The 13,142-nt window shown below is 35.6% G+C and overlaps 1 protein-coding gene across 2 annotated transcripts in view; it reads right to left on the reverse strand.

Annotated features, from left to right (window-relative positions):
* Positions 1–13,142, reverse strand: part of LOC145690778 (uncharacterized) — a 53,370-nt gene that overhangs the window by 24,709 nt on the left and 15,519 nt on the right. The window contains exons 2-3 of one of the 2 annotated variants that reach the window (XM_081766033.1): positions 9,449–9,610; positions 3,306–3,991 (exon numbers count right to left, since the gene is read on the reverse strand). In XM_081766033.1, the coding sequence (XP_081622159.1) occupies positions 3,306–3,991; positions 9,449–9,610 (848 nt within the window). Of the gene's footprint in view, positions 1–3,305; positions 3,992–9,442; positions 9,611–13,142 lie in introns of both variants that reach the window. The other variant, XM_081766032.1, reaches the window with a different exon arrangement.

The raw sequence follows: 13,142 nt of genomic DNA on the forward strand, positions 1-13,142 counted from the left end.
TTAGCTAAGGTCTTTTTATGAAATGCCTTACTTTGTTATTTCCGTATAGGAAAGCTCTTTTCATAACTGTGGTGTGATGCTTGTTATTTTTTTAAACAAATAGTTTGAATATTGCTTTTTTGTTTTACAATTAATAAAATAAATTTATAAAATACATGTTAGGATTTTGGGTAGAAGATATATATATATGCATTTTAAACTTTTGTATAATATGAAACAGAATATGTTTTATAAGGATAATTATATTAACATTGATGCATGCATTTTTCACATATTTCCTACCAATTAAACTAAAATATAATGTTGTTACATCAGCAAAATTAACATTTTCGCAAACTGTATTTTAGTATTAAAAATTGTTTTTATTATAACCACTCACAGAATTTTGTTCCTAACACTTACTATTAGATGAGATCTAATTATTTGTAAATCAATTAATTGAAGGTTACAAATATTTCGGTTATGAATAAGTGCTGACCCTGTACTCATCATGTGGGGTACAAACATATTTTATACTCCATTCACTTTACTTCAGTATATTTTGGCATTACTTTACACTTTTTGATCCTGGATTTGATCGTCAGTGAGCGTCCCAACTGAAAACCACTGACAATGCCGAAGAACCATACTACAACATACTTAAATTTCAGAACAATTATCAATGCCCGTATTCTGATACAGAACGACTAAGAGTGTATACATTTTTTTCTGACGGACCCTGTGTAACAGTGTTTATGAGAATGAATATAATGATAGAATGAAGAAAGTGGGAGGAAACAGAAGAACCACGAGAAAACTCTTCCCTGCACACAGTGTTTGAAAAATCTTTGTTCAAGAATCATCTAATTACATTAGTTAGTTGAATATTCACCTAATTATCCTTTGACCTGAAGTGGGATATCTACAGTTAGTGTACTGGAAGAATGAAAACAACATACTTCGCTGAACTCGTTTTTGTTACTACAGAATCCCTGTATGTCGGTCTAATGGTTAGAGCATGCGCTTTTGGTAAATACGGTGCCGCGATCAATTTGAGGGTATTACAAATTTAAACGGATCACAGTGTTTCGGATTGCATCTTAAACTCCACGTTTCATATAGCCTGTCATAATGTCAAAAACTTTTGTGTAACAAACCGTCAACTGGGGAAAGTCATAGCATCTGTCTGTAAAAATTAATACAAATACTCCTGCGAAATTTTTCAGCACAGCATTTACAACATAAGAACCAGAACGGACTCTACGTCTACAATGTTCCGAACTTCATTCTCTTTCTGCTTTCTTTGAAATTTTATTAGGTATTTCCTTTCCTGTAACTAGTTTCATTCACTCTATAGCTATGAAAATGAGACCTTATTTTCTGACAAATGAAACGATATATATGAACAAAAGAGTTGAATTTTTCCTGGCGACGTGATTTAGTAATTCTTCTCGGGCTATTAGCCAGGTGAAGGTATTGGCATCTAACATTTCGAATACACTATGTGATCAAAAGTATCCGGACACCTGGCTGAAAATGACTTACAAGTTCGTGGCGCCCTCCATCGGTACTGCTGGAATTAAATATGGTGTTGGCCCACCCTTAGCCTTGATGACAGCTTCCACTCTCGCAGGCATACTTTCAGTCAGGTGCTGGAAGGTTTCTTGGGGAATGTCAGCCCATTCTTCACAGAGTGCTGAACTATGGAGAGGTATCGATGCAGGTCGGTAAGGCCAGGCACGAAGTCGGCGTTCCAAAACATCCCAAAGGTGTTCTATACGACCATGTCAAGACTCTGTGCAGGCCAGTCCATTACAGGGATGTTATGGTCGTGTAACCACTCCCCCACAGGCCGTAAAGTATGAACAGGTGTTCGATCGTGTTGATACATGCAATCGCCTTCCCCGAATTGCTCTTCAACAGTGGAAAGCAAGAAGGTGCTTAAAACATCAATGTAGGCCTGCGCTGTGAAAGTGCCACGCAAAACAAAAAGGGGTGAAAGCCCCCTCCAAGAAAAACACGACCACACCATAACACTACCACCTCCGAATTTTACTGTTGGCACTACACACGCTGACAGGTGACGTTCACCGGGCATTCGCCATACCTACACCCTGCCACCGGATCGCCACATTATGTACCGTGATTCATCACTCCACAGAACGTTTTTCCACTGTTCAATCGTCCAATGTTTACGCTCCTTACACCAAGCGAGGCGTCGTTTGGCATTTACCTGTGTGATGTGTGGCTTATGAGCAGCCGCTCGACCATGAAATCCAAGTTTTCTCACCTCACGCCTAACTGTTATAGTACTTGGAGTGGATCCTGATGCAGTTGGGAATTCCTGTGTGATGGTCTGGATAGATGTCTGCCTATTACACTTTACAACCCTCTTCAACTGTCGGCGGTCTCTGTCAGTCAACAGACGAGGTCGACCTGTACGCTTTTGTGCTGTACGTGTTACTTCACGTTTCCACTTCACTATCACATCAGACACAGTGGACCTAGGGAGATTTAGGAGTGTGGAAATCTCGCGTACAGACTCCTGACACAAGTGACACCCAATCACCTGACCACGTTTGAAGTCCGTGAGTTCCGCGGAGCGCCCCATTCTGTTTTCTCACGATGTGTATTGACTACTGAGGTCGCTGATTATGAGTACCTGGCAGTAGGTGGCAGCACAATGCACCTAATATGAAAAACGTATGTTTTGGGGGGTGTCCGGATACTTTTAATCACATAATGTAGATAGATAGATAAATAGATAATGACTACTTAGGGGCAGAGCTATGAATGGGTGCTTCTGATTGGCTGAGGGAAATGCTGGCTCCTCATTGGCTGTTGTGACTACGAGAAATGGCTTTGTTGAATGTCTGTTTCTGTCTGTGTCTATCAGGAACAAAAACAAACATTCAACAAAGCCATTTCTCGTAGCAACAACAGCCAATTAGGTGCCAGCATTTCCCTCAGCCACTCACAAGCACCCATTCACAACGCTGCTCCTAAGTAGTCCGGTCTAGCTTCATTACAATCCCTGAAGATGAATGCGATGTCTGCATTCGAAACGTCGGATGTCAATACCTTCCCACGGCTGACAGCCCGAGAAGAGTTCTTAAAAAAGAACTGACATTAAAGACTAAACGTCACATTCCAGATAAAACTCTATACTAATTTCATAATACATCGTCATTTTACAATAGAACACGGATATTTTACAAGACTAGTACTTAGCTGAACAAATATGGCAAAAGTTACAGTTTAGCATTACAAAATCCTTCAATAAACGTTAATAATGATATCTGTGAATAAGTTCTCCTAACACTCACCTTGCAATAGTGGATTGGTCCTCGACTCTGAGGTAAGTATCCCTGTCCTTAAATAAATTTAATTCCAACAACATCTCCTGTCCAGTGAAAGCAACTGGTTGAATATCAACAGTCGTCGTCGCCACTGTTTCCGTTCCGTTTCGTTTGGTTTCATCATATTCCGTTTCACTCTTGAAATCTCCATCACTACACTGGGTGCTTCCGTCCTCCACTTTACTTCCAATACTCGTTCCATCCGATGTGGTTTCCCCCGCACAGGCACTGTTCACACACGCCTCATACGTAAATGTATTCACCTGAGCATGCGCATCGACTCGAGGTTCGACGGGGTTGGTCGACGCTTCCATCGTGGTTGTGGGGCACTTAAATTGTTGTTGTTGTTGTTGTTGTTGCTGCTGCTGCTGCTGCTGTTGTTGAGCCACCGCTTGAACCGCTTGCTGCTGGAGTTGTCCCACCGTAGTATTAGCGATGTGAATTTCCGCTGCGTGAACCGTGGCGTTGGCGGTTACTTCGGGCTTCACACTGGGAACTTCGAGTTGCGTTTTCGTGGCAACGACGGTGCCTGATACTGGAACTACTCCAGCTTGGGGCGTACAATTAGTGGGCTTCATTTCATTCTGCGTTCTCATACAATTAGTAGTAGTATTTCGTTGCGGTTTATGTGGGCTCTCATCCTTCACGTAACACTAGAAAGAGAACACAAAAACAAAATACACAAGGTAATATTTGTTCAAAACATTTTGTCCCAATTACTGCATTCATATTACTCTTATCACTAATTCAATCCTGTAATAATGAAATATTACCAAAATATAACAGACTTTACGAACATAAAGGTATGTACAATATAGGCTTTACCAATAAGAACTTTAAAATCGTGTTCTGGCAATAGTAACTGGATCGCCGAAATTAAGTTATGTACAGCAGTCTGTGGTAAATTAGCACTGAGAGATACACAACCCTACAACGCATAGAAATTATTCGAATTTATCATATAACTCTGGAATTGCACGAAGAGTTCTCCGGACGAGTTCTATCAAGAAATGGTGATTTTAACTGGCAATCCAGCTCAAGTCTTAGATGAAAATAAGTCGCGAACAACTCACGAACTGAAAGGGGACAATGAATGCATCATTGCAAATTTACCGCACAATATATGTACTAAAGTAGTCCAGACTTAAAGGTTCAGAATTCATTTCATCCACCAAAGCAGACGAATAAGCAGAATATATGAACAACATTATCTTCAAACAATATTATCATTAATTGCTTTTCAAATAATAATAATAATAATAAAAAGGAATTACTTCATTACCGTTACTAATATAGCGTCTGAAACATATAGTAACTGAATGGCTCCGCTCAACAACGTTGCAAGTGACAACAATCCAAGTTTACAGAAATCAGAAAAAAAAAAAAAAACGATATGTTGATTATGTATCGGCTTTAAATTTACTTTTTCAGTTTCAAATTATGCCTTTATATCAAATGATGTTACATAGAATTGGAACTTCTATTACAGTGCCGTTGTTTTGTAAAAATCTTAATGTGAGAGAAATTGTCGCTTGCAACGTTGTTCGGCAGAGCTATTGAATTATCTACTAACCTGAATTCCTTCCAATTGTATTATCTCTTTTTTCAATGTTTTGAATGCACTGCCCGGGGATTTTTCTCAAAACCATGGTTTAAGTGTCATTCGTGAAGAGTCTATACATTGTTTCCTTACATCAACAGTAGTGGCATAAAAAAATATATTTTACAATATATTTTTCTATACTTGTAATTTTGACTACCTTTTCCATTAACTATGTCAACTTAAACACATGACTGGATTTTATGTTCGCAAACTTTTAAAAACCAGTGCACTAGCTGTTATTATAACCCATATTTTTGATTGTGGAATCCTTGTTACTTAAAGGTGACAACATTCATTCACTTAACCGACATTCATTCAATTTCCTGTATGTACAATGTGGCCAGGTCAACATTGCTTCTAATTTGGTGATCATATTTATAATTTTTATATTTTTGAACACTGTGTTGTATCTAAATTGTAGTGTAGCCGTTTCAATTATTTTTGAGTTAAATTTTTAAAGTTTTTATGTTGTGTTTATGTGCAAACTAACGCTTAAATAGAAAAAAAAGTGTTTTTATTACTCTCTTGCACTTCTAGTTGTTCTATGATCCTTAGTTTAATATTTATTACAATTTTTAAATCCAGTACCACATCCTTTCCTTTGAAGTAACGCTGAAGAAGAATATTTAGGAATTCTAAAATTTGCTCCTTCACAGAAGTTGTGATATGCAAAGCATACATATTTAAAACACTATAATCTCATCTATGAAGTGTTCTATATCAATGTTTCCTTGCTTGTAATTTCGATAACTTTTTTTTCTCTACATTACGTCACGAAGAAAAAATAGCAACGAAAGAATGGAACATCATGGAAATTTTAGACTTAATAGATGAAAGAAGAAAATTGAAGAATATTAACAGCAATGAGGCTAAGACATAGTACAAAAGAATAAGAAATCCGATCATTCGTAAATACAGACTTGCCAAGGAGGATGGTTAAGACAACAATGTGAAGAAATAGAAAAGGATATGAACACAGGAAGAATAGATGTGGCTTTTAAAAAGTTTAAGATGAACTTCAAACCACTGAGACCAGAGATCAATGCATTAAAAGATAAAGAAGAAAGATCCACGACAGAAGCTGGAGATAAAAAAGAAAACATGGAAGAAATATTCAGGAAAGTTCTATGGAAGTGACAAGCAATTAGAAGAATTAGAAAACGCGGAGGAAGTAGAAGAGGCAAGAAAAAACTTTATACTCAGATCCTAGTAAGACAAAGAATTACAAGACCTAAAACATGGAAAAGTTCCAGGTGTAGATGAGCTACCAGCAGAGATCTTACGAAGTGTATGACAGGAAATTAAGGTCAGATTGTATAAATTAATTAACAACATTTATGAAGAAGGGAAGGTGCCTACAGACTGCCAGAGCAGCAAGATAGTGACTACCAAAAACAGTAGGTGCTGAGAAATGAGAGCATCACAGAACGATAAATTTGCTTACGCATGCTTCAAACTTCTTGACAAAGATAATCTATACAAGATTGGAATCAAAGATAGAAAAAGTACTAGTAGACGACCAGTTTGAATTCAGAAAGAATATCAGAACTAGAGAAGCAATACTTACATTAAGAGGGTTACTAGAAGAAAGAATTCGAGTGGAAAGAGTACTTACATACGTGGCATTTGTTGACCTGTAAAAAGCATCAGATAATGCAGAATCAAACAAAATGTTCAAAATTTTGAATGAAGCAGGAATAAACTACAAGAAGAGAAGAATAATATATAACCTGTACAAAGAAAAGAAGGTAACAACTGAGGTACAACGAAAGAGAGGAGAGCCAGCAATCAGAAAGGAGTTAAAGATGCTCACTGTCAACAATTTCGTTTAATCTCTACATTGAAGAAGCAATAAAATAAATTCACGGCATGGGCAGAAAACACACACGCTTACATTTGCAGATGATATTGTAATGTTGGCAGACAATAAGAAAAAAAATTAGAGACGGGTCTAAACAGTATGCAACAGGACCTAAAAGTAACGCGTTACATTTTAAGGGAAAGTAAAGTAACTTGTAACGCGTTACCTTTTTACAAGTAACTTACCCAACACTGGAATAAATATACTTAAGTAAACTCGAAATTAAAGATTCCTTTTTCCTTTGAATTTCTAATGCGTCATTCACTTCTCGTTTCCGCATAGTATTTTGTCATATCAAAAGTGATATCAGGATGACTCCGTAGACTCCTGATTGTCTTGGTACACTTTTTTTTTTCATTGAATTTTCAAGAGAAGATAAAATAGACAGAGAGAGTAACAACCGAAGATGTTTTAAAACGCGTAACAGAGAAAGTGGTATTTATATCCAGCATCCTTTGTAGGGAGATCAACTGGATTGGACAAATCTTGCGAAGAGATTGTCTTCTTCATAAGGGGAAATGGAAAGAAAACGAGCAGTAGGGAAAAGAGCACAATCGATCGAGGATTTGAAAAGTAGAAGAGAAGAGTGAAACATTTTCAGACCCTAACCTAAACGGGAAGCGAGAATTTATTAATCTCAGGACCTGCCAACTGGCAGAATATTTAATAATAATAATAATAACAACAATAATAATAATAATAATCACAGACCTAAAACTTGGTTTGAAATTATATATCGTTTTGCAACAGCTTTCGGTAGTCTGTCCAATAACCCTGCGAGAAAAGGAATACCAATTCTCTTGTTTGAATTCATTGTTATACCTTTAAATTTTAATTCAGGCTTCAGAGCTAGTGTCCGCCATTTTCTTTATGTAGTAGCACTATACGCATTCCCCATGCCTAAGGGAAAATGTTAAGTTCACTACATTGTTAATATCTTCTTCTGACTAGTAGCTATGCACTAGTGAAGAAATTAATCCAACTTTGTTAAATACAAATAAGCACTGTATAACAACTGCTGGAAGTAAGTTTTCTATAGATCACGGTAACTAACTTTTTTTTTAAATGTATATTTGAATCTAAATATTTTAAGGTACCTTTATTTTCTAATTCAACAGTACAGTGTATCTTCGTATCTGTCTGACTTAGTTTATCTAGAGGGATTAGTAATTATCCGTCTGTTTTTCAATCAGGATCATATCCTCTATATATCGATAATATTTAAGGTACCGGTATTTTAATTCTTCCATTTATAATTCTGAGGGAGAGGGGCACTGATCTCCTCTCTGCTTCTTGTAAATTTGATCCTCAGAAGCAAAGTAATTTCTTTCCGGACATAATTCTAAAAATTTAGTCATTTGACATATTTCTGAGTTAGAAAATTTGTTGGATCCTTCTACATTATCATTTATGTCCTAACAATACTGATAAAAAGTAAGTAAGAAAAGCGATAGAACGACTAATAATACAATCAGCCAGCACAGAACTTAAAGCAATCTTCTTTTTCTTATAAATTCACAGTCTGTAGGACCTAAGTTCCCAAACCACCCTTTCATATTCTTCTGATGAAGACAACGGTTTCACAAAGTCTCCGAAATTGTAACGAAACACTGATGTAGCACATTAAGTGGCTGAATTTATACAGCTGGTTGTTGTATCATGAAAGTAGTCAGTATTAGTGTTCAATGTCGTCTGCATAATAAGTCTTATCTCATCAACCTATTTTAAAATGTTCGTCGGAGCAATCAAAACCAGTTTTAGTTAACAAACGAACAGTTACCCTTTTCAAAGCCATTAATATTTTTAGATATGAAAACAACTCCTTACAGTGTAACAAGATAAAGTTTCATTGAAAAAAAAAAAGTTATACTCATTTACCACTACACCACGTTTATTTTGCATTACTATGATTTCGATTTCCTCCTGCGGTGTCTTCTACTGGCCAGAACCGATATAATATTGGTTTTCAATTGTTCCTTACACGTTTCTTGAAACTAATAAGGATTTACTTATTTATCTATTTATTTATTTATTTATTTAACAATCTTATTTCAGCTAGTAGGTACCAATATATACTAATTCTTGTACACGAATTTGAAGACTAGGTTTAAATTAACAAATAAATGTAGAGTAATTATTTCCAAATTTTCACACACAGAGAGAGAAACTAACCTTGGTCGTTTTAAGAAATCCCTCATGTTTAAGATTCTATTTCTAAACGTCACTGGGACCGAATCCTTATTTCCGTAGTAACTGAAACTACTGTTTATTGTATTTTCAAGTACATGCAAGGGGCAACTGAAAAGTTTTGCATCAGTTCTAATAAGATCGCAGAAGATCAAAATCACAGTCACGGAAAATAAATGCAGCGCACTGGTGACTGCTGCTCCTTTTCCAATCAATATAATGCGCCAAATCTGTAATTCAACATGTTAAGGAATTTGTATCTTAATATAAAATCCTCGAGGCTCTGCCGGTTTGGAATAAATACAAATTGTTGAAAATAATAATAATCACCCAAAATAAATCAGTAATACATACTTACATAAATAAATCTATCTATATTTACTAAGTTTGAGGAGAAAAACGACTTCATACTTACGTAAGGAATGAATGAAAACTATCAAAAGCGATATGTACCATTACCTTTCCGTCCCTCTGAAAATCATCAGAATAGCGCAACGAGGTGAAGTAGCTTTCGAGCATAGCTTCTGCATTCACACATGACTCTCGGAAATCGTAGAAACTTTCCAGTTTGTCCACGCAATGATTGCAGATGATCTTTGGTAGAGAATCATCTTCACACACCTACAATGGAACACAAAATCTTAGATATAAAAGATGTAACAACGTACCAAATATATTGATATTGTCTGTTGTATCAAAATTAAACTTTTAGCTTACGAGGAAATTGTTTTTCTTAAGGCCACTATTAACTGGAATACTGACGCATCCACGGGAAAGTTAGGGGAATATGCAATATTTTTTACCACAGAGAGAATACTTTGTCTGAAATTCCTTCGCAAAGAGCACAATGCAAAAAAATCCTAAGAGCATTAATTTACACGACAGTTACGTAATGCTATGTCTATTCGCAATTCGTCAGTTGAATATGATTACATAGCAGTGTACTGTCAAAAAGAAATGAACAAGACATTACAATTAAACTGTGAGATGATACTTCTTTCTTACCTCAACCGTAGGTTGGTGAGCAAAATGGAAATTTTAAAACTTTTCTCTCCCTTGAGAGTGCTGTTTTATACTTTGGTACAGTCTCTTCTTCGTAAATGCATCTAGAATCTATCACTAGTCTTCCTCTTCCTGGTTTTCCTTCTACTTTTCCCTCTATCAACATGGTGATCAAATCGGAGTGCCGAAATGCTGTTTCTCCTTTTTCATATTATCTTCATGATCTGTCGTCCTTCCTTAGCTTCCTTTGGTACTTCATTCCTTTTCCTTTCGATCCATGATATGCGCAGCATTCTGCGTCAACACATTTTAGATACTTCCAGCTTGGATATTTCAGCTCTCTGATCCGTGAAGTGCCACGCTCCATACCAGGCTCTTAATAAATCGTTTTCGAACGTCCAGTGACACATTTCTTGATGTTAGCAGTCCACTTTTCCCATTGAATGCTTGTTTAGCCTGCGGTATTCTTGAACTTACGTCTTTTTCACTTCTTCCGTCCGCGGATATTATCTAGTAGACTTTCTAAATAGGGAAATGTCTTAGATTTTCTCTCCCTCTAGCTATACGTTTGCCCCTTCCTGTCCTGCTTTTGTGCACTTTCTCATCTTATTTATCTTCATTATGAATGTTTTTTCCAGTTGGTTGTTGAAGTTTGAAAGTGCTTCTTGCAAGTCCTCTTCGTTCTCCGCTATCAGTGCTATGTCATCAGCAAACCTTATTGTGCTGAAAACTTGGCTATTTTCGTTTTTATCAAAGAATTTTCTCATAGCCTCTTCTATATAGATGTTGATACAAAAGAAAAATAATACAGCGGCATTGCTGTTCCTAAATTGTTTTGATACACATGACACCATTTATTCGCATTTTATTTATAAATTTTTAAAGTAAACTACACGATTTTGTTTCATGACGATTAAAGCAGATGTTCTTACTTTGAGGTTGTACGGTTATTCCGATCAAGAGTCTGATTTTTTTTTTAGGTATTTCATTAAAGCCATACTTTCTTTTCTTTTCAATTTTTGGCTTGAAGATAATAATCACTTAACAGTAATTATGACTATTCCCATTTTAGCAATGACATTTTATTGTAAGATATGATCCTGAAATTTTATCCGTGATTACCCTGTACAGTTGCCAGCAATAGTATTTACCTTCCATGGTACTAACGTCGGAACAAATTTGAGGATAACATAAAATTTCCTTAATGTATAGTTTCAAAACCTTAAACGGTCAGACATTTTCTATAGTAACCACAAATAGCAATCAAATGATGCCTTCAACGAACTTTCCCGCCGACACAACCTTGTTGTCTCAGATCCGGAACTTCCAAAAGCAACCCTTGTTCACGAAGTGTACTTTATTGCGACTTAAATCATATTATTAAAGAAAAATTATATTAGCCTTGACTCCATTTATGTACCCGTATTATTAATTTATTCGTTGACGTTTCGGTGATAGCTTGCCATCATCATCAGTACGTGATACTGTATAATTATGGAATACTTACCCAGATTCGTGGATTCACATAACGCTAAATTTTCAGTCCTTGAAAAAGCCACTATTAAACTTCGTTAACAGCAAGTCACAACTAAAATTTATAATCCAATAAATCACTTGAGAGTTGGTGAAATTCCGTGTAACAATCATTTCCTCCTTTTTATGTCTTTGGTTAAATCGTAGATGAGGGACTCACTGTTTTAATTCTGCGCCCATAACCTAAAAAGCTTTTCTATGCACAAATTATTGAAATTAAAATGGGATATTATTCTCTGTTGTAAAATACGCAGTTTTCTCAACTTTATGCTTTAGAAACGAAATGAAGTTGTAAATCATATTGATAAATTTAGAATGCATTTTCTAATATCAAAGGATACTGGACACTGAAATTCACAGATTTTACGAGCCCGAGTAAGGTTCATAGATTATGGACGCAAAATTAGAATATAATTCTTCATCAACGCATTCTTTAACAATACACATATGAAGGGGACTAACGAAAATTCATCAACCCTTCAAGTGATTTACTGAAGTGAAGATTTCAGTTGTTCTTTCTTTCTTTTACTTTTTTTTTTCCCCCGGAAACTTTAGCATTGTGTATCCACCAATCAATTTAAATATTTCCTACTTATCACGTACTGAGGATGGTGACAAGCAGTTATGGAAAAGTCTAAGAATACATCAATAATACGGTAACTTAAGTGGAATTCAAAGTTAGCACTACTTTAACAAATATGCATCCTATCACAGGGTGTCTATTAAAATTCCAAAATAAAATTTCTTGACTTTTTCGTGACCTTTTCTTTACCAAATCATAAAATTTTCTAACATTTTCAAGAGTGAATTTCGGTGCGAATTAGGCCGAATTTTCATCCATGCAATACAAAGCTATTTTGTTTGCAAATTGGTAGCGTAAAAAGCCGACCATAGACATTTTTGGTGGTAAATTTTGACGTTTTATAGAACAAACTTTTTCAATCTGTACTTACATTTGCACAGTTAGAAAAAATCGTGACCCAAAAGCTAAATTTCGTGACTTTCATGACCGTTTTCTGATTTCGTGACTTTCGTGATCGATAAACACCCTGTATCAGTTCATTTAGTAAATTTTCTTCTTCTTCTTCTTCTTCTTATTCTTATTATTATTATTATTATTATTATACATATTTATACTACTACGAACACAAGCAAGTTCTCTTTTATGTTAACTTCACGGTTGTAAAGCAAAAACATTCTTCCCGTTTCTTTCCTTTAGTATTATAATGTATTAATATTTAGAGACTAAAAACAAATGAATATCTACTAACACACATTCACAAGCAGCAGAAACTGCTGTATCCTTCAAAACATATTGTAGTTATTGAAGCAACGTAATTTGTTAATGTATACGCATCGAGGAAAGCCGAATATCATCACTGAAACAACTGCGTGCAGAATTGCTACTTACGGTGATGTTACGGTGAGTAATTAACTTTTGTCATTAACTCTTATTAACCTCAAGTGACGTGTTCCTTTTCATCTTATAACACGCACATAATATCCATTAACCTTTACAAGTTCACGTAACTATCTATAGTTTCCTTTGTTTAATATTCTTTTACATTTCTCTGTGAAATTCTTTGTTATTATTCTCATTTACTAGTAAATACTTCCC

The sequence above is a fragment of the Thermobia domestica genome, chromosome 7 (genome assembly GCF_964235325.1).
Source record: "Thermobia domestica chromosome 7, izTheDome1.hap1.1, whole genome shotgun sequence".
In the NCBI taxonomy this organism is placed as follows: domain Eukaryota; kingdom Metazoa; phylum Arthropoda; class Insecta; order Zygentoma; family Lepismatidae; genus Thermobia; species Thermobia domestica.